Genomic DNA, 25160 nt, shown 5'->3' with positions numbered 1-25160 from the left:
TTTTGAGTTGGCATCTCACTCTCCAGACTGAAGGGGGGGGGCACCATCATGGCTCACCATAGCCTCGATCTCCTGGGCTCAAATAGTCCTCTGCCTTACCCTCCCAAGTAGCTAGGATTAACCACACCTGGCTAAATTTTTTATTTTTAATTTTTTTTTTTTTTTTTTTTGTGGAGACAAGGGTCTTGCTATGTTGCCCAGGCTGGTCTCAAACTCATGGCCTCAAGCAGTCGTCCTGCCTTGGCCTCCCAAAGTGCTGGGATTACTGGCATGAGTCACTGCACCTGGCCTCTCTTCCTCATCTTAAAAAACCACCAGCCTCATGATCATCCATTACTCCATTAACCCATGGATGGACTGATCCATTCATGAAGGCAGGGCCCTCATGACCTAGTCACCTCTCAGTACTGCCATGCTGGTGATTAAATGCTAATATGTACATCGGAGGGGACAAGCTTCAAGCCATAGCGATGGCTCAGTGTGCCCCTCCCCAGATCTGTTGTTAAATCACATTGTTCTCTACAGTTATGGGCTCTTGGATTCAAAGAAAGTAGGCAGTCTTGCCCCTGCACCAGCATGGAGGAGCCGAGCACCTGCAGCCGCACTGCCAGGCTGTGACCCCTGCTGGGGCAGAGCATGGCTTGTCCCCACAACACTAGCATTGAGGCTTGGTCCCCAGCTGGGGTGTGGCTGAGTGGCGACTGGGTCCTCGGGGCCTGATGTCTCTTTGGAGGCTGGATTAGTCCTGATGGAATGGACTTCATTCCCACGAGAGCAGGCTGTGACACGGCGAGGTGGCCTCTATTTTGCCCTTTGTGCACCCATCTGGGTCCCCTTCCGTTTCTCTGCCACATTTGGTTGCAGTGCAAGACCGTCACCAGAAGCCACCAGATGTACCACCCAGTCCTGACCTTCCCAACCTGCAGCGCCGTGAGCATCCAGGATCTGCAAGGAACTCAAATGTGCCAAAAGGAAAAAAGGCAAACATCCCTATTAAAAAGTGGGCAAAAGATATAAATAGACACTTCTTAGAAGAAGACATACGAACACCCAACAGATACATGAAAAAGTGGCTCGTTTTTAAAATAATTTTCTACCTAGGATCCGTCCATACTGCAGACAGCTGCAGGACGTTTATTTCAGTTTGGGGTAATGTTTGTCATTCATGTGGCCTTCCTCCCGTCTTGGGTGCATGGGTCCTTCCAGGTTTGTGCTAGACCACAGCTGCCTTCTGGCAATTTTATACCTTCATCTACTCGTGTAAGATTGGACCTGCTGGGTTTGCAAGGTGTGCATGTCTCTGTGAGATCAGACCCATTGTTTTTCAAAACATTTGTACTGATTTGTAGTCCTCAGTGATGGTTTCATTGTGTCACATCCTTGTTGACATTTGATAATTGTCAAAAGTTTTTTTTTTAGCCGGGCTCGGTGGCTCAGCCTGTAATCCCTGCCTTGGGAGGCTCAGGTGCCTGAACCTGGGCAACTTGGCGAGACCTCATGTCTACAATAAATAAAAAATTAGCCAGGCGTGTAGCGGATGCCTGTAGTTCCAGCTACTTGGGAGGCTGAGGCGGAAGGATCGCCGGAGCCCAGCAGGTCGAGGCTGTGGTGGCCGGGAGCGGCCGCTGCACTCCAGTCTGGGCGACAGAGTGAGACTCCTACTCAAAAAAATAAATAAATAAAAATAAGGTTTTTTTTTTTTAAATTTCAATAGCACCAGGAGGTACAAATAGTTTTGGTTACACAGTTGCATTGTACAGAGGTGAAGAAGTCCAGGCTTTAAGTTCACCCACCACCCCCACCTGTGCACATGGTACCTGCTAGGTGATTTTCTGTCCCTCCTCCTCTTGCCCCACCCCCGCTGCGTCTCCAGCGTCCATTCATCATCCCTCTACCTTTGCAGATCCTTAGTCTAGCTCCCACTTGTGAGAACATGAGGTGTTTGGCTTTCTGTTCCTGTGTTAGTTCACTTAGGATGGTGGTCTCCAATTCCATCCACATTGCTGCAGAAGACAGTACTTCATTCCTCTGATGGCTGAATAATATTCCATGGAGTATGTAGAACACATTTTCACAATCCACTGATTGGGTGATGGGCATTTGGGTTGATTCCATATTTGTGTAATTGTGACTTGTGCGTGATAAACATGCTGGAACAAGTGTCTTTGTTCTGTGATGGCCCATGTTCCATAGGGGAGATGCCTTGTAGTGGGATTGCGGGATAGGTCTGCTTTTAGCTCTCTGAGAAATCTCCATACCCCTTTCCGTAGAAGTTGCAATAATCTACACTCCTGCCAACAGTGTGTAAGTGTTCCCTTTTCAACCACATCCATGATGGCATCTGTTGCTCTTTGATTTTTTGGGTTTTTTTTGAGTTGGAGTCTCACTGTGTTTCCCAAGCTGGAGTGCAGTGCCATGCTCACAACCACCCCAGCGTTGACCTGCTGAGCTCAGGCAAACCTTCCACCTCAGCCTTCCAAGTAGCCAGAACTACTGGTGTGTACTACCATGCCTGGCTAATTTTTTATTTATTGTAGAGATGATGTCTCACCAAGTTGCCCAGGCTGTTCTCAAACCCGTGGGCTCAGGCCATCCTTTCAATTTGGCCTCCCAAAGTCCTTGGATTACAGGCTTGAACCACCGCACCCAGCCTGCTTTTTGATTTTAAATAATGGCCATTTTGTTGGTGTGAGGTGGTACCTCATTGTGGCTTGATTTGCATTTCCCTGGCGATGAGATGAGTGCTGTTGAGCGTCTTTTCATATGTTCGCTGGCCATTTGTACATCTTCTTTTGAGAGCTGCCTGCCCACTTTTTGATGGAATTGCTGGCTTTTTTCTTGCTGATCTGTTTGAGTTCTGAAGTCTTAATGTTGCCAGTTTTGTGGTTATAAAATGAAATGCTGTTATGCCTTAATTTGCTGTGTCCCCTGATTACTTTTAAGGTGGAACATCTCCTTTATGTTTTTATTGTTGTTTTTTAAAAAGAGATGGGATCTTGCTCTGCGGCCCAGGCTGGAGTGTAGTGGCATGATTTTAACTCACTGCAGCCTTGGCCTCCTGGGCTCAAGTGATCCTCCCGCCTTAGCCTCCCAAGAGTTTGGACTACAGGTGCCACCACACTTGGCTAACTTTTTATTTTGTAGAGAGAAGAGTCTTGCCGTGTTGCCCAGGTTTGTCTTGAACTCTTGACCTCAAGCGATCCTCATGCCTCAGCCTCCCAAAGCGCTGGGATTACAGGCATGAGCCACCACGCCCGGCTTATTGTTCATTTTTGTTTTCTCTTCTGTCAGATGTCTGTTTGTCTTCTGCTTATCTTCCTGGTTGGCTGTTTGTCTTGTTCTTGTTGGTTTCTAGGAATTCTTGATAGCTGAAATAAATGCTAATCCTTTGCTAGGCAAATGTCTTATCTCAGCTTATGGCCATCTTTTCTTTCTGGTATCTTCTGATGAACTTGATTTGTTCATTGTTGTATTGCTGGAGTTATCAATCTTTTATTTATGGTTAATGCCATTGGTATCTTTTTAGGAAGCTTTTATTTCCTTAGACATTATAAGGATTTTCTTCTAAAAGTTTTAATGTTTTCCTTTATCTTTAGGTTTTTAATTAAATTTATGCTTGGCATGAGGTAGGATTCTAATTTACTTTCCACCCTGTGGATAGCAACTTGTCCCAGAACCATTTATTAAATAATTTATCCTTTCTGCGGTGACCCACTGTATACCAAGTCCCTGTGCACTTGCCATTGCCTGTTTGATGTATTTCTTTTCATTTGATTGTTTAAGCTGTCTGTCCTGATGCCAATGCCATGCTGTCTTAGCTACTGTAGTAATAATTAATACGTAGTAATAAGCCTTGCTGTCTGGAAGGGTGTATTGACCTCCATTTGTTCTTCAGCAATTTATTGTCTAGAACCTGGTGTTCTTTCATACATATTTTAGAATTAAGTTATCTATTTTCTTGGAAAGTTTAGGTACAAGTTTGTTGGGGATGACATTAAATTTATAGATAATTTGGGGAGAAGTGAAATCTCTGAGTACTGAGTCTTGGAACCCGCAAGTATGGCGTATGCCTCCATTTATTAGGTCTCTTTAAAGGTCTTTGAAAAATTTTAAAGCTTTCCTCCCAAGAACTTTGCTCTTCTTTCGTGGGGCCGAGGTGCTCTGCCTTTGCCAGTACTGTGAGTTGTGCACATCTTCAGATAGTTCACTGCTGGTGCTTAAAAATGCAAGGTGTCCTGTGTCTTGTATTGATCTTATTTTCAGCTGCTTTGCAAAACTTTCTTACTCAGATGAACTTGTCTATAAAATATTAAAAGTAGTTGTCACCAGGTGGTAGCTTCTGCTGCAGATAACAACAGCTTTCCTTGTTCCTTCCAGCCCTCATGCTTTGGTCTCTTTCCTTGTCCTACTCCCTTCACAGGAGCCTCCCGACAGGGTAGAACAGAAGCTGTGTGTGGGCAGGCTGGCCTGGGTCCTGGTTTTTATTTTTATTTTGTTTTATTTTTTTGAACTGGAGCCTCACTCCATCACCCAGGCTGGAGTGCTATGGCATACTCATTGCTACCCCAGCGTTGACCTGCTGGGCTCCGGCGATCCTTCTGCCTCAGCCTTCCAAGTAGCCGGAGCCACAGGCACACGCTACCTTGCCTGGCTAGATTTTTAAAATTTCATTTTATTGTAGAGATGAGGTCTCGCCAAGTTGCCCGGGCTGGTCTTGAACCCGCGGGCCCAGGCAATCTACTCACCTCAGCTTCCCAAAGTGCTGGGATTACAGACTGAACCACCGAGCCCGGCTTGGATCCTGGTTTTTTGTTTTGTTTTGTTTTGTTTGAGAAAGGAGGATTTATTAAGAGGACAGAAAAGCTCCCACAGTGGGAGGGGACCCAAAGGGGTTGCCTGGATCCTGGTGTTTAGGGAAATGTGTCCAGCCTGTTACCTGAAGAGACACATTCGTGATGGGGCTGGTGGGAAAGTCACGAAAGGCAATTCCCTCCTACTTCCAGTTTGCTGGGTTTTGGTTTTTGATCTTTAATGGGTCCTGCGTTTAATCCTTTTTTTCTCCCGATCTCTTGATGTGTCTGATGTTCTCTTCCTTTGATCTGGTGATGCAGTAAAGGTGAGCAGTCAGCATGAGGCCTCCTTCACCTTGCAGGATTATATGACCTTGGTCCTAAATAATTGTGGTTTTCTAATACAGAGCTGGCTTCAGTTTGCTGATATTTTTTATATTGATTTTTGCATGTAGGTTGATAAAAGAAGGGTTGGTTTATGGTTATTCTTTGCCTAATTGCTCTTTGCTAGTGTTCATGTTAAGTATACACTGATTCACAGAATATTTCCTCTCTCTCTGTTCTTTATAAGCATTTGTTTATAGCATTGTAATTATCGGTTCCTTCACACCTTTTAGAATCATCTATAAAACCACCACTCAGGGTCTGTTATTTTCTCTGTGGGAAGATTTTTTTTTTTTTTTTGAAAGCAGGATTTATTGAAAGGACAGAAAAGCTTCCACAGTGGGAGGGGACCCGAAGGGGGATTTTTTTTTTTTTTTCTGAGTTGGAGTCTCACTCTGTCGCCCATACTGGAGTGCAGTGGCCGCTGACTGATTCTTTACCGTTGTGGGACTCTTGGGGCTTTTTCTCCTTAGCTTGGCAAGGTTGTAGTTTTCTAGAAATGTATCCATTTAGCCAAAGTTCTTAAGTCTATTGGTATAAAGTTATTTGTAGCATTCTTTTATCTTTCAACTTCTGCTAAACCTATAATTATGTTCTTTCTTGCTCCTGACACTGTTTTCTCATTGTTTTCTCTATTAACCTTGACAGGAGCTTGTCCACCACCTTATTAGTGTGACCATTTCTCAGTGTGTCATCCCCCTGCCCATGGATACCGACATTCATGGATCCGGTCCCTGATATCAAGTGACTTTGAATTTCAGTATTTGTGTGTCAGCTACATACATCCTCCCATACACTTCAAATCATCTCTAGGTGACTTATGGAGCCTAATACAATGTAAATGTGATATCAATAGTTGTTATGTGGTATTATTTAGGGAATAATTTCAAGGAAGAAAAGTTTCTACACGTTCAGTATACATGCAGTTTCTCCCCAAATATTTTTTACTTGTAGCTGGTTGAATCCATGGATGTAGAACCCATAGGCACAGAGTACTGATTGTCTTTCCTTTACTTTTGTTTTCTTTTTTGAGTCAGGTTCTCAGTCTCTCTCCCAGGCTGGAGTGCAGTTGCATGATCACAGCTCTCTGCAGCTTCAACTTTTCAACTTCCTGGGCTGAGGCGATCCTTCTGTCTCAGCCCCCTGAGTAGCTGGGACTACAGGTGAGCTAGTTTAAAATAAATTTTTTTTTTTATGAGTTGGAGTCTCACTCTGTCACCCAGACTGGAGTGCAGTGGTCGTTCCCGGCCACTGCAGCCTCGACTTGCTGGGCTCCGGCAATCCTTCCGCCTCAGCCTTCCAAGTAGCCGGAATGAAATTTTGTAGATTCATGGTCACGCTATGTTGCTCAGGCTGGCCTCAAACTTCTGGGCTCAAGCGATTCCCCCTCCTTAGCCTTCCACAGTGCTGGGATTACAAGCATGAGCCACCACTTGCTGGCCAAACTGACTGTATTTTCACCAAACGAATGCAAATTAGGTTATTCTTTCTGCTTTGCTTGTTTTGAATTATTAGCTACTGCTTTTATCATTATTCTCGCCTTCCTCCGTTTTTGGCCCTCACCCCCGCCATTTCTTAAGGCTCTTATTTAGCATACATGTACATTTTTGTACTATAGACATTAAAGTATGTGATGAAATGCCTTAGTTGCATCTATAATTTTAATACAAAATGTTTTTAAGGTTGCTAATTCCTGTTGCAATTTCCTCCTTGACCAAGCACTTGTTTACAACCTCAGTTTAAGATTGTTAAATCCTTGCAGGGTAGTTATTTATCTTTCTGTTATTGAGATCTAATTAGTTGGTCTAGCTTGTGTTGAGTTTTGCAGCTTATATATTTTATGGCCTAGCGTTGTCATCCATTTTTTGGAAATGTTCCATCTGTGCTGGAGTAGATGGTATATTTTATGATTGTTGAGTCTAGGGTTTCATATAGCTCGTTAAGGCAGCCTTTTAATTATGTCATTTAAGTTTTTGTTATAGAAGTCCTTTTGGGCTCTAGCAGAAACTGAGAGGTGTGAGTCTTCTAGGATGACGGACATGCCATGCCCCCTAGTTCTATCTGCTTTTGCTTTCTGTGTTTTGAGACTATTTTATTAGATGCAAAAAAAAAAAAAAAAAAAAAGCATGGAGTCATTATAATCCAGCTGATGGACTATTCCCTTCTGTGTTAGCCTCTTCATCTTCATGTGCTTCTTGTGGTAAAATCTTTTTCTTGTTGGTGATTTTTCAACCCCAACCATGTTCCTTATCACTCAATATGCAGCCTGTCACTTTTGAGAGAACTTGTCATGGTTTGTGTAGTTGGTTGGTCAGCCGCTGTGGAGGATTGCAGCTGTTCCCTGAGCTTTCTCACAGATAGTTTAAAGCAGTATGTGGAGCTGATCCTCACTGTTTAGTCTGTTTTCTCTTACTTCATCCTGTCCAGCAGCCGATGTGGCAGGCCCGGAGCTGCCCACGCTGAGACCCCAACACTTGGATCAAGTGTTCGGCTAGCGCCTACCCAACAGGGCGTGACTTGTCAGATCTGTTGGTTTCACATCAGATCTTTCTCCAAGGCCTATCAGAGTTGCCCAGTCATGTTATCATATTGTATTTTCTTTTTCCAGCTTTTTTTCTAGTTAAAAATTCCCTCCTGTTAGGAGATGGCCTAAACTTCTGACAATATGTCTCCGAAAATAATAGCTCTGCGTCCATCATAATTATTCTGTTTAGACAGTGAAATCCTGGTGCTTTCACTTGAGAGCTGCTCTGTCCTACATCGCAGAGAGATTCCCTTTGTGGCCTTGGCTTGTGGAAGGCAGCCCAGGCCAGAGGGCGTCAGCTCTGTTTCCAAGGAGACCGGCAGGCGCCTGGTAAATCTCCTGCCAATTTCTCTTGGGAGATGTGAGCAGGGTGGAAGCAAGCACTGGTGCAGCTCCGGGCCTGGGCAGCTGCCGTTGCTCAGGGGCGTTCCTTATTTTTAGCTTGGTGCTTCCAGGTATGTCTAGACAAGAGCATCGAGCAGGGAGTGGAGACGGATCTGAGCCTGACTCCACACATGGGCAACCCTAGACCAGTTCTCGTGCTTGTCGAGACCTGTCTCCTCTTTTTGTTTGAGTGAACATTCCATATTTAGAAATTAAAAATTAATAATACTCCATGTCTGCCTTAAAACCTTTAGTTCAAGTTAGTTATGTAGGTCAAACTGAAACATGGCCAAACTGGAATGTTTCTAGAAAAAATGGGAGCTGGGCCTGTATCCTCCATCACTGAGATTAGCGTTGAGTTCTGTAAGACTCAGAGCCCCCTGGCCTGGGTTTCTTTGTTGGTGGGTCTGTGAGAACAGGTAGGCATTTTTCAAGTTCTTTCATCTCAACTCATCCCATTTGGTTTGTTAGAAAACCCTCTTAAGAATCCTGTAGTGAAAGGAACAATACTTCCATGGATTCAGGCCTGAGGTCTCACCTTTTTGGCCCGGGCAGCATTTCCATTACACGGATCAGGGGCCTCTGGATCACTGATTCCGTCAGTACCAGCTCATGGAGCCTTGCGGTCCAGTTGTTTGTCTGTTGTAGACACATGCTGCAACATGGCTTGGGATACGCAGGGTGAGTTGGGAGACCAGAGCATCCCGCTCGCAGCCTGGACGACGGCACCTGGCCTCAGCTGCGGCTGTGCTCCTGCTTTGATAGGCACGACTCCACAGGTCCCTATGGTGAGCTCCACCACAGTCCCTGGGTACATCTCGGAGGAGGTCTTTGCTTCAGGAGTTGATGGTTGCTCAGGCAAGGAACTGGACCAGAGAATGTCCTAACTTTGAATGTGTCTGCAGCTCTATCATGATAAATTTCTCATTGATCATCAATAAAACAAGACATTTTCTCACAGTGACTTGGTCCTGTAAAAAATTGATGCCGAGCTTTTTTTTTTTCTTTGAGTCATGTGTCATTCTGTCACCCAGGCAGGCATGCAGTGGCTCGATCACGGCTCACCATAGCCTCGACCTCCTGGATTCAGGCTTCTTCCACCTCAGTCTCCCCGGTAGCTGGGACTATAGGCATGCACCACCATGCCTGGCTGATTTTTTATTTATTGTAGAGAAGAGGCGTCGTGATGTTGCCGAGGCTGGTCTCAAACTCCTGACCTCCAGCAGTCCTCCCTCCTTGGCCTCCCAGAATGCTGGGATTACAGTATGAGCCCCTGTGCCTGGCTGATGCCAAGCTTTTAACATCCCATTATTTAAATTATACTAGCGAAGCTGTGAAATGATAGGAAGCGTCGGGTGAGTTTATGAAGTTACCTGCTTACAAGTCAACCCATGTAAACTACTCAGAGAATTCAAGCAATGCTGTAGTTTGCTAATACGTTTGTGTTTTTGATATTATTTCCAAAATCTTTCCCAAATGTTGTGCTGTCTTAGCATAATAGGAGGCTGCTGTGATGTCCATGTATCTGTGTCTGTGTGTGTGGTCCTGCTTATCCCATGAACGACTGCTGGACCCCTCCCTCTCCACGAGGGAGTGCTGGGCCCACGAGGCGCTCAGTGCGCCAGCTGCTGACAGGGCAACAGGGGCATTTGCTGTCTCAGCCAGCACACCTTCAGGAAGGAAGGGCCGCCAAGATAGCTGTCCTAACCTGTGACTGCCTTACCCACCTGCATGTGGCTACCCAAGCTGCGGCAGCATTTGGAGAACTGGGACTGTCAGTTGCAGGGACCTGGTCTTCTCCCATTTGGTTCACATGCTTCTCATGCGACTGACTGAATCTTCTGGCTGATTTTGTTGGGAAGATGTGTTTATGCTTATTTTACAAATGAGAAAACAGATCCTACGAGACTTCCCAGGTCACATGGAGAAATCACCAGATGCCGACCCGGCAGCCCTATGCTGCACGGAGCCACCCTCCATGGACAGGTTTTGTGTTTGTGAAGGTAGAGAGATTCCGTTTTGCTCCTGTTTGTCTTCAGATCTTTGTGATGGTCTTGCTCTTCTAAGTCAGGGCATCTCCAACTCTCATATGTGTGAAATCACCAGGGGGTCTTGTTAAAATGCAGACTCTGATCTAGGGAATGCAAGGTGGTTCCAGGATTTTTTATTTCCAAGAAGTGCCCAGATGATTCAGATGCTGCCTGTCTCTGCTTGCTTTGGGCTTCCTACTGCAATTGAATCATTATTGTTCTTAAAATTCATATTTAGGGAAAGGAGACTGTAATTCTCAGCAAGAAACCAGACTTTACTTTCTTAACATGCAAAGGAGGTCAGTCTTTCACTTTTCCTTTCTGGCTATAACTGTACTCTGGCATATAAGAAAGAATGAAAGAACCCAGGCGAGAGCTCCAGTAGAGAAATGGGCTTTGGTGCACAGAGGGTGGCCTGCTGCACATTGGCGGGAAGGCCTTTCATACTGTGGTGGCTGGTGGCATCTCACGGTGTCTGGGCGAGGCTCCAGAAACTGAAATCTGAACCATCGGCAGCATCAGTCGGCATCGGATGAGTAACTAAACTAAATGCTAGAGATAGGAACTGCTACCCAGTCATAGCCGAGCCCTGGGGTGGGACAGTTAGCCAACTACTTCTCTAAGGCTCAAGGCAGTTCTTTTTAGTTGATAGGCCGCAGTGGCATTTATTATGAGGCAGGCTGCACTTTCATTGTTGTGGTCATATACAGCCCAATCTTGGGTTTTCAGAAATGAACACAGGCAGTTTTTCTTTTCCATCAAATAAAGAGCAGTGGTAATTGTGAAAAAAATTCAAGTTCAGTTATTAGAATAAGCACACGAGTTCACTGTAGTTAATTATTGACATCTTACGTTTCAATTGTAGAAACAGCATTTCTACTTTTTTCCTATTTATCCGTGGTAAAAAAACTACCCACAATGTTTTCTAATATTTTCTAGCGAGAGTGGCTCTCTGAATTTGAAATACCACCACTGCAGTAATACAGAGGCATCACAAATCGTCAGGGCACTTGCCTTGCAGCCCCTGTAGACAGTTGCTGTCTTTGGAATTCCTTCCTGCCTGTCTGCTCCTCTTGTAAAGCATGTGGCACGTCTTTTCCAACATGTTAACTGACACGTATTGGATCCTCTGCTTCCTGGGCTCGATGTCTGCAGCCGAAACCAACGGAGGATCAAAAATATTTGAAAAAGATAATAGTAGTAATAATATAATGATAGGAAATACAAACACAACACAGTGTAACAACTATTCACACTGTATTTATGTTCTGTTCAGTGTCAGTTGTCTCGGGGTGATTGACAGTGTATGGGAGACCATGTATTGATCATTGTTGACGTGCAGACACCATGCTGTTCAGGTGATCCTGCCCCCTCAGCCTTCCAAGTTACTGGAACCACAGGTGCGCACCACCACACCCAGCTAATTTTTTGATTTATTGTTGAGATGAGTTCTTGCCAAGTTGCCCACTCTGGTCTTAGACCCCTGGGCTCAGGCAGTCCTTTCGCCTCTGCTTCCCAAAGTGCTGGGATAACAGACATGACCCACCATGCCTAACCTGGGTATTTGTTCAGGTCGGGTTTTGCCATCTGATGTGTTTTCAATCTTCAGGCCTCTCTGAATTATGGAATTTCGGATAAGGATGGAGACCCCAGCCCATAGCAATTAGAATGAGGCATGTACTGGGCTTCCCTCCTATGCAGTTAGTCGAGGCTGCCTCATGTTGTGTGTCTGGAAGGTTTCCCTGCATGTGGTATTGCCTAGCTGGGTGTCAGACTGCAGCCTGCTCTCATGCGAATTGCCGGGCTTTGGCCAGTCATAGACAGCCAACTGTCCCACAGCAGGTGTGCCCCACACTGGCCCCAACGGCACCCTTCTGATGAGCCACTGTGGCCGTTGTCGTCCTTTCAAGCTCTGTCTCTTTCTCTCTGGCGAGGAGAGAGCTTGCTCGGTTCATTTGTCCTGTGATGTCTGCCCTGCCCATGTAGGTCTGACTCTTTAGGACACTGGCCGTTCCTTAAATGAGAAAGGGGCCTTGGCCTGGCTCCGAGACCCTGTGCTGGCATTTCTGGAACTGTCCGCTTAGGAGCAATGTGAGCCTCCAGAGAGGCTGGCTCAGCCGGCCCTGGCGGCTTCTCCCTCCCCTTGCAGATCCCCACCGGTGCCTTTGCCACTGGCTGCCCTGTGTCCACCTGTGGTCCTCTCTCTAGTCTGTGCCTGCAGGGAGGCGCCCAGGCCCCCAGGGCACCCCTGACCCAGCCTTCTGTCAGTGGGCCGCACCTCGGCTGTCCAGTGTCCTTCACCGCCAGGCAGCCCCTCCCGCAGCTTCCTCTGCCCCGCCGACCTCAGGAGGCCCCTCCAGGGACCTGCTGATCCTCCGCAGGCTCTGACCGAGCCAGGCCTTCCCTCCCGCACTGCCTCACGCCCCACACGGCCCCGTGCCCCACAAGGCCTCCCGTCTCGCGTGGCCTTCTGTCCTGCACGGCCTCCTCTCCCACGTGGCCTCCTGTCCCTTGTGGCCTCCTGTCCTGCGCAGCCTCCCTCCTGCCTTTCCAGGAATCCATCTCTCATGGCTGTGCTGCCTCTTGTCCCGCTGCAGAGCTTCCCGTGAACCCACTTAAGCATCTCCTAACCTTAAGCAAACACAGATCCCCTCCTCCCACCTCCCACCACCCCTGCACTGCTCTGCCACTCCTGAGCCGGGGAGGGTGGGCTGCCCCTGTCTGCCTCTCCTCCCGCCCAGCCTTGCTGCTGACCACGGAGTCCTGTCTGTCACTGTCTGTACCGCCTCACCTGGCCTCTCTCCTCTCCCACGTCTATACTGCAGCCACAGAAATCTTCCTGGAGCACATGCCTGACCGTGGAATTTCCTTAAGGCTCCCCGGTGGCCCCCTCAAGGTGGAGGCTGAGGGGTGGACAGTCTCTCTGGGATGGATCCTCTCTCCCTGGCTCTAGGGGCCCCGCCTTCTGTTGGCAGCCCTCTTCACCTGCTGTTTCTCCTGCCTGAAAAACCCCTTTTCCCCTCCCCCGTCCTCTGGGCTGGTGAACATCTGCTCCTTGGCAGATCCCACTTGGGCATGCCTTCCTTGTGCAGCCTTCAAGGTCTGCCTTGTCCCTCATGCCCGCACCTTCCCCGCGCTGGGACCTGTGCTTAGGTGAAGAGTGCCTGCTGGCACACAGGCCAGGCCCTGCTGTGGTCCCTGTGTGTCCCTCGTCCACATGCAGAGCTCACTTACAGTCTTCATGTCAGCTGAGTGAGAACGTGACCTCCCGCCACGAATACTTTTTGTGAAAATCAGACTATTGAAACTTGGAGAAGCGTGAAACGTTTCCGAAGGGTGGGGCGAATCCCGTCAACATGGGATAAAATATAAAGACCAAAAGAAACCCGAGCATCATGACACTAGCTTTGGCAGATTTGATGTAACTAGATCTTGACTTTTAAAGTCCTGTTTGGGGAGGTTTTTCTTTCATGCAAACTGGGTGCCCATGATGACCGGAAGCCCTGGGCCTTTGACCTGGACCAGGTTTACCGGTGCAACTTCCTGCAGCCCTTACCCTCTCTCTCTCAAATCGCCTCTCCTGCCCGGTTTGCTTTTCCTGGAGCCAAATGGAAAGAGAACGGCACTGGTGCAGCCTGTCTGTGCAGTCATCAAACACGACTGGTCCTTTGCTTAGGAAACCACTTCCCAGCCGTTCCTGTGTTCATTCATTCCTTTTCAAACTCGCCCCATGTCTGCCATGGCTGGCCCTGTCCTAGGCCCAGAGTGGACCTCACACAGGTGGCGAAGACCCTCCCAGCCGACAGCCCCCTTTCTCCCTGCCGGTGGCCGGCCCCTGGTCTCCACATAGTGCGTTCCTCTGGGGTGGGGCTTTCAGCTTAAATCGACTGTAAATGCAGTTATAGGGAGCGGTTGCTGTTTCAGCCAGCGTCATGATGAAGATGTTAGAGTGACATTGAGCAAAATGCTTCTTTAACCGCATTATTAGTTTATTCCTTATCAGATGTCTGTGTTACAAGATTAGGCCTCATTAGTCCCACAGAGAAGCCTTAGATCGTACAGGACATGAAACTGAGAGTCACGCTCTGTGGTTCCTTCAGGTAGGAAAATAAAAGCATCTGCGGTTCATTCTCGTGCCCACTGGCTGAGACATCAGTTCCGCTTTCATGCTGGCTGGCACCGTGATTGATCATGTATCGACATTTTACTCTTTTAGTCCTGTTGCCAGTTACTGAATGCACTTTAAAGTCAAGAGAGTACTTGACCAGCCTCTCACTCATAACAGAGGAGCAGAAAAGGCTTGCAATCATGTTTCAAGATCAGTGCCCGTGTCTTAATTCTGTACCGTCCTGGGTTTTCAGTGGACAGCCACCATTTTTTTGAAATTAAGTGGTGTCTTCATCCATGTTGTCTTGTTAACCAAAACATGTAAAAGTTATTCTTTTTTTAACTAATAATGAAATTCCACCATGCGTCTTCCCATGTGATGTGATTTTTGAGTTTCCTGCGCACATGTGATGACTCGTAAGCAGTTGACTCACATGTGTATTTCTGTGTTCTGTCCAGCCACTGCCCAGGCCCATGGTGTCTCGTCTCTGTGAGTCGAAGAAGGTCTGCGCCGCAGCTGACATGCAGCTTCAGGTACGTGAGCACTTTGGTCTGGAGGCTTCCAGAGTCCTGATTCCTGGCACACACATGACTTCAAATTCTCTCCAGTGACACCTGGGTATTATGGTAATTATGCTTCTCAGGCAGCTTTCATCTGAGTTCAGAGAACCTGGCCAAAGCTGACTCACTCACCTCACACGGCTCTCATGAAGCAGATGTTAGATAAGATGGCTTCCCACCAAGCTGGGGAAATCAGGGCTTGGGAAGCCAATGTGCCTTGCCCTCTTCTAAACTACACGCTTCCGCAGCCAGGTTAGGGTGGGAACCCAGTTGTATATGCATTTCTTCATCCCGTGTCTTTTAAGCCAATTCGTGTTTTTAGATGTAACATTTAAATGGTAATTGCTGTTGGTGTTAGAGAATATTCAAAACCAGTCTCCCAGGTTTCAAGAGGAAGACTCGGACAGTTTTATGACCCATCTGGATGCCAGGTCTGCGTGGTGCCAGATGTTTGGATGCCTATCATTACTTGGGTTGTTTATGGAATTCTCATCTTCATCAGATCTGGAGAGTAAACAGCCTGCACACCTGCCTTCCATTGTAGGCAATATTCTCTTTATAACCATCCAGTTGCCTAGTTCAGCCTGTAAGCACGAGCTAATTGCTTTGTATTTGTACTCTTGTGAAGTCCAGTCCCTAGAAAGTCATGAATGAGCTCTCTTTTTATTATACCTTAACATATATCTTTCACTGAAGAAAATCCATTATGTAGACAAAATCATGAATTTATATTTGATTTATATCATTCGGTGTCTACTGATAGCAATATAATTCAAAAAGGACTTCTGGATTATTTTTAAAGATTAATATTACTTGGCAAAAGTCTCTTGATTTGCTAGCATCTTTAGAAGACCTGCTTTTTCAGAGTCTGTATCGTGGCTTTCTTATTGAATGGTTATTTCAATAATTTCCCTTTAAGATGGAAAACCAACCTTTTCTCCTCCCACTCTCCAAAGAGAGTGGCCTCTGGAGAAAAGAGAGAGAGAGAGAACGAGGGTGAGAGCAAAAGTGAGAGAGAATGTGAATCCTGCCTGACTTGTGGCCTGTGTTGGCACTCACAGTACACTTGCACGGTGGAGAAAAGGGTAGAGAGGACGTGGACTGTTCCAGCTTTCTAAGGGGCATAAATGTGTTTATAAAATTGTAAATTTTTAAAACTATTCATTGTCTTAAAAATAGGCTGCTTTTTCTGCGGTCTGTAGTTCTTGGGCCCAGGAATGTGCTGCTCCTTGGCTGGGCAGAGAGGCCCAATCGCTTTAGGACTATTGAGTCTGTCAGCAGATATGCACACAGTGAAGGCGCATGTCATTTATTTTGCTTTGTTTTATAGTTCAAGAAAGTCATTCTAGGTTTATAGCATTTGTAAAAGGCTTAATTGGAGATACATGAAAATCTTGAATTCTGATTTGTTTATACATGGGACAAAGTAACACCCAAGCTGAGGTTAGAATCTAAGAGTTTCAGTTCCTGATAATTTACTTTGTTTGAGTATGGATGAGTAATTCTGGCTTCTCTTATTATCTTCCGCATTGTCACTCATTATAGAATATGGAACAGAAAGAGCTGTATTTAGCTATATGTTTAGATTACCAGTTAGAGGAAAGCAATATTTATATTTAGGAAAGTCTGGACTGTTCTAGGGAAGGTTTAAACTTAAGTTTATAATTTAGAACCATAATTCCATATCCAGATGGAGCCAGAAGCTGGAGGCCATTTAAATTTTTTCTTTTATCCAGACTAATTCTCACTTTCAAGTCAGCAGCTGGACTTGCAGAAATCCCATTTCTGAATCAGAAAGCTACACATTAGAAGCATAATTGCACATCAGAATTTTAAATAAAGCATTTGCTACTTCCTTACATCAGGTGGACTTCAAACAGTGTCAAACAATATTGTCGAATATTCAAGTCAATATTCAAAAACAGTATTCAAGTCAGATGTTGTAATGAGAAGCGCTGTCCCCTGACTTGATTTCTATGCAAAATTTACTTTCCAGCACTTGGTAAGCGACAGGTTTCATGTACAGACACGCAGTAGCGCTTCCTTCTCTGTCTCAATGGCCTGTATCCCCCACCAGAGATGAGTGTGCCTTCTCCCGCCACCACGTGGAGCCGAGGTGGCCCACACACAGCCGCCATTTCCCACTGCTTCGGAATGCCACTGCTTCCGGAATGCCACCGGGCCCTCTGGCAGCACATTGGGATTCTGTTCCGAGCTGCTTTTCTTTTCTCTACCCTCAGCTGCCCGCTTGATTTTCTTCTGCCTTTCATCACAAGCCGAGGACCTTGACCATTCCGTTGCTCTCATTTAGGGCATGTCGGGATTCTAGGAGGAATCAAACAGGAGCTCACAAAGCTGTCCACCCCCCCTTTTTAAATTTATAACTACATATATGTTGGCAGAATTCCAGCTTGCAGTCACAGATTTAACTCATTGCATTGTCCATGAGGAGTGCCTTATGGATGTGGTCCAGAGTTCCTCAGTGTCCCTATCAGGAAAAGATGCAGCGCGCTCCTTTGCATCTTCAATGTGGTCTTAAGTGTGGTCCGCAGGACGCCTTGAGCCATCGAGGTTTATTTGGTGAAAGTCTCAGCTGTGATTTATACTGTCACTCCGGGGCGCTGATAGCATCTCCGGGCCACCGCCTCTCAGATGCAAGGATGGATTCCAGCACTCAACAGGCGTTTCCCTCCTCCAGGTCTTCTACGCCACACTGGATCAAATCTACCACGGGAAGCACCCCCTGAGGAGTTCAACCACAGACATTCTCAAGGAGACTCAGGAGAAATTTTATGGCTTGCCATATGTTCCGAACACTGTGAGTCCACATTTAGCTGTGTTGTTTGCCGTGGATGGCTCTGCTGGGTATCTGTAGGCTGTGACCACCTGTGACCACCTTCCCCATGGAGGACTTGAAGTCCTTTCCTGTAGGCTGAGGCTTCACATGGCCAGATGCTGGACGTTGCTTGGCTCATCTGATGTCTCCAACCATCCCTTTATGCATTCTTCTTATTTTTATTTTTATTTTTTTTGGAGTAGGGTTCTCACTCTGCCAGCCAGGCTGGAGTGCAATGGCATGCTCACAGCTTACCTCAGCCTTGACCTCCTAACTCAGGTGATCCTCCCACCTCAGCCTCCTGAGTAGCTAGGACTATAGGCACACACCACCATGCCTGGCTAATTTTTTTTTTTTTTTGTAGAGATGTTGCCCAGGCTGGTCTCAAACACCTGGGTTCAAACAATCCTCCCTCCTCAACTTCCCAAGGTACTGGGATTATAAGCGTGGGCTACCACATCCAGCTCTAATGATCTGTTTTTTGTTTGTTTGTTTGTTTGAGTCTGAGTCTCACTGTCACCCAGCTGAAGTGCAGTGGCATGCTCACAGCCACCACAGCCTTGACCTGCTGGACTCAGATGATCCTTCTGCCTCCACCTTCCAAGTAGCTAGAACCACAGGCACTCGCCACCACCCCTGGCTAATTTATTGATTTATTGTAGAAGCAAGGTCTCGCCATGTTGCCCAGGCTGATCTTGAACTCCTGGGCTCAGGCAATTCTCTCGCCTCTGCCTCCCAAAGTGCTGGGATGACAGGTGTGAGTCACCATACCTGGCCCTAATTACCTGCTTTTTGATCTTACATATAATTTGTTGTTCTAGTGCTGTATACAGTTGAGCTTTTGATGCTCTGTATTAGTGGAAATTTGTAGTGATAAGAATAATCTAACCATTCATGGAATAAATAATAACAATGACCTAGTTTTGACTAGCTCTTTCCAGCTTATAAGGCATTCATTGCTTGATTCGCCTGCTTTTGGGCTTCTGTGTGTTTGTGTTCATCTAATATTCTTTTTGGATGTGAGTTAAGCTCCATGTAGTTATAACATGACCAGTAAGTAGTAAAGTCCTAGGAAGACCAACATTAGGAGGGCCTGGGATGCTTTCCAAGCTGCAGTTTTGGCTGGAGGGAGTTGCTGGCCCTCCCTGCCTCTAGCTATAGTGTTGTAACAATGTAGCCATGCCTCTTCTTAAAAGAGAACTCAGACTTCCCTACTATCCAGGTTTCTTCTATGTGATCATCAAATACACAAAGATGACATAATAGTGGCAGCTGGATTCTGACTCAGAATCCGTAGTGCATTTTTTGCAATCTGTAAAAGGTGATACTGAGTCTACTGTCCTGTCCTGGTTCCTTTAGAGAAAATATGCTCATCCCTCCTCTGGGATCATCTCCCCAGCTCATGGTCCATAGCCGCAGTGATTTGTGCAAATTGTTCTAAGAGATCTTTAGAAGAAGTACAACTATGTTTAGAGAAAAAGACATTATTTTAAAACTTGCTTTAAATGTCTGAGTCGCTTAGGTTTGCACAGATAGCTCCTCTTCCACTTAGCACCTTCTGCATTTCCTCATTTGTCAGTTCATTCATTGAGCCTATAACAAACATCCCCAGAGAAATGAAGAATAGGGCCAAAGTGTTCATTGGAATTTTCAATGCGACATTCACCAGGGTAGTACTACAAGGAAAACAAAAGATGTAAGCTTTGGAAGGAAGAAACAAAACTGCCATGATTTGTGGATGATTCATTATATACAGGCACAACTTAAGAGTAGCTCTAAGTCTTCTGAATAGCCAGTCAACAAAAATTAATTCCATTTGTGAGCAGCAAATTGGAAAATAATTTAAAAGATACCATTATGGCAACACAAAGTCTAAAAGTACCTACTAAAAAGTCTTTAAAAAGTGTATTTTCTTCTGCAGAAAGTGACCCAACTTTATTAAGAGATATTTTCAACAGCCTAAACGATGAATAAAGGAACTATGTTTGTGGGTAGGAAGATCTCTATAAAAAAGACGGCCGTTGTTCTCCAGTTAGCCTAAATGTTAAATGTCACGTGATCCTGTGTGTTGGTGCGTTCAATCCCAGCAAGCCGACTGTGTGGTTTTATATGAAGAGCAGTGGCCCAGGAATAGCCCGGCAGTGCTGGGGAACAGTGGCAAGCTGGCGGACTTGCCTACTCCAGATTCAGTGATGGCTGTCGGGAGAAAATACAGCCCTGGTGTGGGGTGGACTGGTAGGACAACGGAACGGGAGCGAGCAAGCAAGTGAGGTCATACCCCAGTGGACGCATCGCAGGTGACGGTGCACCAGACATACTCAACCTTCATGGCATCCCAGGCCCCCTTCGAGTGGCCTACCTCAAATGAGCTCCCATCGGGCAGAATCTTCCAATGCAAGCCCATTTTATAGTAAGATGCTAAATGGCTCACATACTTTGTGGAAGACGGTACTGAAAGTGAGACCAGATGGTTGTGTGGGTTCTTGACCTCTGGCTCCTACTGAATGCCTATCGTTCACACCATTGTACAGTTGAAAAATCTCAGATAAGTCGAAGACCATCTCCAAAGAGCATTAAACATAAAACAAAAGACTGACAAATTCAACTATATTAAAATTTTTAAAATAAAGTCATTAAATTTAATGTTAAAATGTAAAAAATAGTGAAAAGGAAAGCTACAGGCTAGAGGCAGATATTTTTCACGCATAAAACTGGAAAAGGATTTTTTAATTATTTTTTTATTGTAGTAAAGAACACATGGTACAAAATGTCCCACCTTGGGAAAGGACATATTTTTTAAAGTGCTCAGGATAGAAAACATGGACACTCAATAAACTGTATGAAATAACCTTAGTAATGATTAGAGAATGCTGCTTAGAACCATGTTATGATGCTCTCAGGACATGCAACTCTCTCCATTTTGGCAAAAAAATAAAACAATTGACGATACCAAGTGATGGCAAGGGTGTGGAGACAGGAGTGCTCGCACACTGCATGTTGGAATGCTCATGGGTGCAGCTGCTTTGCAAAACAGTTTGGCGTCATCTGTGAGAGTTGACTGTGAACCTCTGCTATGACCCAGAGAAGGTGTGCCTTCTCTCTCAAGTAGGCTATTCTGTACCAGGTGTTAAAATGGAAAATTCATAACAGCACTGTTTGTAAATGATTAAAAAGAAGAAAGGCCCAGGGGTAGGGAGGGAGGATTCTGGAAAGAACCATGTGATTATCACCAGGGAAGTAGGTGAATGATTTGTGGTGTAGTCACCAGCTGGAATTCTGTCATGCAGTGGAAATTGAGGGGACAGTGAACTAACATGCACAAAAGTCAAGTAAAATAAAGTGTGTCAGAAGCATCCAACTAGCACCATTCTACAGAGTTCAACATCACGCAGCACTGAGCGGTCTGCTGTCACAGCTGAATACATAGGTATACAGCTAGAGAAAGGTGCGGGACTTTACGCATAGAACTCAGATGGGGCCTTCCTCCCGGGCAAGGATGTGACCACAGAGGTCTAGAAATATTTATTCATTCGTTTAAGTTGAGGTCTCACTCTGTTGTCCAGACTGAAATGCAGTGGCACCATCACGGCTCTCTGCAGCCTTGACCTCCTGGGCTCAAGTGATTCTCCTGCCCCAGCCTCCACAGTAGCTGGGACTGCAGGCTCCATGCCGGGCTTTTTTTTTGGAAAGACGAGGTCTCACTATGTTGCCCAGTCTGGTCCCAAACTTCTGGCCTCAAGCAGTCCTCCTGCCTTGGCCTCCCAAAGTGCTGAGATATAGGTGTGTGCCACCACACTCAGCTAATTTTTTGTGGAGATGAGGTCTCGCTTTGTCTTTTAATTAATTAGTTAATTAATTTTAAAGATGTAGGGTAAAGTTTGGGCCTCCCTTTGATCCCCACTTTGCCTGGTATGAGATCAGGTGCCCTTATTGATGTTATGTGCTCCACCGCCCACCCTCCCCTGGCAGTTTCTCACTACTGCCAATCCCTTTCTTATAGTATTATAGAAAATGTTCAGGGTCCATTTATGAGTGATCACTTTGTTGCCTAGGCTGACCTCAAGCAATTTTCTCACCTTGGCCTCCCAAAGTGCTGGGATTATAGGTGTGAGCCACCACACCCAGTAGAAAATATTTTGTTTCTTTCTTTTTTTTTTCAGTTGGAGTCTTACTCTGTTGCCCAGGATGGAGTGCAGTGGCAAGCTCATGGTCACCGCAGCCTCAACCTGCTGGGCTCAGGCAGTCCTTCTACCTCAGCCTTCCAAGTAGCTGGAACTACAGGCACACGCCACCATGCCTGGCTAATTTTTTGATTGATTGTAGAGATGAAATCTCACCAAGTTGCCCAGGCTGGTCTCGAACCCCTGGGCTCAGGCAATCCTACTGCCTCGGCCTCCCAAAGTGGTGGGACTATAGGCTTGAGCCACTGCGCCTGGCCATATATTTTGTTTCTTAAACTGACTGGCGGATACATGGTGGACGTCTTTGTCATTTTTTCCTACCTTATTTGTAGAAATATATTTTTGGTATCTAGACAATATTTCTTAGTGTTAAAAGATGACTTGGGCTGCAGCGTCTGGGGGAGAGTGAATGTGGGAGACCCACTGGGAGCTTGTCAAGCCCTCCGGGCAAAGCTGACGGCGACTCAAACTAGGACAGCGACTGTGGGGAAGGAAGGCTGAAATGGACTTGGATGGTGCAGGAAGCACGTCATGAGTGGGAGGACTGGCTGTGTAGGCTGCTGACAAGCAGGCGCCATGGAGGCAGAGTGGGGGTAACCTCTGTGGTGGAGGGACGGTGATGTCATGGAGTCTCCCCATGCAGGCCAGAAGGGTGGCTGTGTCCCCTATAAATATCCTCCAGAAATTGTTTCTCTCAAGTGAATCTTTTTCTTCACTCCAAGTGAAACACTGAGAACAGGAGAATATAATTTAAACAATCACCTCAACAGTGTTCCTAACGTTTATAGCGTTGATACACACTGTATGTACATAATGTGATCTGATTTGGAGATGGTGGCTTGATAAGTGTCTGCACTCATGTTTCTTTAAGTGCATTAATAATTCTCTTGGGAATGGTGTGTCCTTAGCTATGTCTGAGCAGCGCTGGCCTCCACAGCATCCAGCTGGCTTCTCCCCGAGGACATCTTGGCCTCTGCGATGTGCTGGTGAATGTCTGAATCCCCAGAGCTCTGTGCTCAGGCTCTTAGCCCTGGAAGTCTTCGTGGGTGACTTTGGCACTAGCGCCATGTAGGGCATAGGCTGGAAAACAGCACTTGCATTATTGTAACTATTGATCGGGACAGCCCCATCAGGATTCCACATGGAATTAAGAACACTGTCTCCCCCAGCCTGTAGCCTCCGTGTGTCAGCAGCTTGTGAGCATCTGTGTGCATGGCAGGGCACTTTGCATGGCACAGAGATTGATTTGTACCTCCTTCTGTTCCACCTTGCAGTATGCTTGTTCTAGAACTCTGGAAGTCTCTGCTCATTCGTGAATGGCAGGCTGGTGCACACCACACACCCACAGGCTGGGATCCTGCTCCCACTTCTCTTCCATTCAGAGGATTTTGCTTGTTTTTTATGTTACTGACCATCTCTTCTCAGATTATTTTTTTCTAAGTGATTGTGGCTCTCCTGTTTTTAATTTAGAGGGTAGGAAATGTTCTGTTTTTATTTCCGTTGTGTTTCATTGCGTGCTTTGACTTTCCTCACATGTGCGAGGCACTTGGGATGTGGTTCTGTCTGGGCGGGTCTGGCCTGTGACCCTCTGGTTCTGTCCTTGTGAGTGATGTTCAAGTGCAAAACATGGACAGCTGACTCTGCGGGTCCTACAGTCCTGTTAATGGTACAGTCACATTTTAGTGTTCTGAGCTGACGGTGTGGATTCATGGATGCTGATGGTAGGGCTGTGCCTCCCACACAGCTATTCTCAGAGTGACACTGTTCTCTGAGTAAATCCTGCTGACAGGGAGACATTCTTTGCCCTTACGGACCTCAAATGAAAGACAGTGATGTAAACGAATGAGAAAGTCTTGAGCACTGCCCGTTGATACATGGAAATATCATAATGACGTGTCTAAGAAAATTGTCCTTCTTCAGTTCGTAATTTAAAAATCACCATCTTGATGGTCTGAAAGTTATTTAAACCAAAAATGAAAGAGTTATTTTAGTAAAGCAGTTACTGGGTCATTCTTCTCGTTAGAACAAATACCAACAAAGACTGGAAAGAAGACATGTTTTCGTTGGATAGTATTCACTCCACAGTTAGGGTTTTATTTTTGTATCCAGTAACACATGGACGTAGTAGCACAGTGTGAGCACTGGTTAAAGGTGGCAAACCAGTTTCCCCAATTTACCAGAGATTGGGGGGGATTCGTGTAGTTTATACAAGTTGGTTACCCATATGTCCTCTTGAATGGGTGTGTGGTACAGGCTTAATGGGGACATAAGCAGATATACTTGACTTGATGCAGTAGCTCATAGCATGTCACTTCAGCAGGGCCGTTGGAGACTGCTTTCTGTAAGTCTCATGATATCTATCCTTCACATGAGGTGTAATTTTCTACCTAGGGCATATTCTGAAACAGCTGAAAATTGTGCTAAGTTTAATCAGACACACCAAAGCACAAATAAGCTTTTGTTATTTAGCATAAAAAACTATTTGGGATCCCAATTTATATCATTATATACCAGTTCATTTATTTATTTATCGTTATAGATGATATCTATATATTATTTTGAGTAATTGATAGAATGTGTGTTTACAGATATTTTTATCAGGCTCCTGCTATGTTCTGCACACGGCCCAGGTGACAGGATGTAGCGGTGACTAAAACAGACCCAAGTCTTTGCCCTCGTGGAGCCCATGTGAGAAGCTGTGCATTCATTAAGCCAGCGGGCCCCAATCTTTTGGCATCAGGGACCGGTTTTGTGGAAGACGATTTTCTACCAACTGGGTGGATGGTTTGGGGATGACTCATGCACTTTACATTTATTGTGCACTTTATTTCTATTATTATTACATTCTAGTATATAATGAAATAACTATACAGCTCACCATCATGCAGAATCAATGGGAGTCCCAAGCTTGTTTTCCTGCAACTAGATGATCCCATCTGGGGTGATGGGAGACAGTGACACCCGAAGTGTGTTGCTTATGTCCAGTCTACTCCATAATCTTGTTTTGGTTGCTGTCACTGCAGAAGACCTTGCTTCACACAAAGACAGGATGTTGGACATGGAAGCAGGCTTTTCAATGCTGATCTGACAGGAGGCAGAGCTCAGGTGGTAATGCAAGTGATGGGAGCAGCTATAAATGCAGATGAAGTTTCACTCACTCACCTGCTATGTGGCCAGTTCCTAACAGGCCACAGATGAGTACCGGTCCATGGCCTGGGGATTAGGGACCCCTGCATTAAGCAATTCATCATCACATCTGGCTGTCCTGTGAGATATTTCATTACCAAGCAGAATATCTCTTGTGCCTGTCAGATTGCTTTTAATTGGGAGCAGATGGACTGAGCACAGACACTGAGATGGCTG

The 25160-nt window shown here is 45.8% G+C and overlaps 1 protein-coding gene across 2 annotated transcripts in view; it reads left to right on the top strand.

Annotated features, from left to right (window-relative positions):
* MIPEP (mitochondrial intermediate peptidase) overlaps positions 1-25160 on the top strand; it is a 119567-nt gene that overhangs the window by 50897 nt on the left and 43510 nt on the right. For both annotated transcript variants that reach the window (XM_008060024.2, XM_008060023.2), the window contains 2 exons: positions 14679-14753; positions 17479-17598. In XM_008060024.2, coding sequence (XP_008058215.1) covers positions 14679-14753; positions 17479-17598 — 195 coding nt within the window. The remainder of the gene's footprint in view (positions 1-14678; positions 14754-17478; positions 17599-25160) is intronic.

Source organism: Carlito syrichta, unplaced genomic scaffold, assembly GCF_000164805.1.
Source record: "Carlito syrichta isolate Samal-C Ts95f unplaced genomic scaffold, Tarsius_syrichta-2.0.1 Scaffold304477, whole genome shotgun sequence".
Lineage (NCBI taxonomy): Eukaryota > Metazoa > Chordata > Mammalia > Primates > Tarsiidae > Carlito > Carlito syrichta.
Note: the sequence above shows the minus strand (reverse complement) of the source record. Positions and strands in the feature narration are given on the sequence as shown.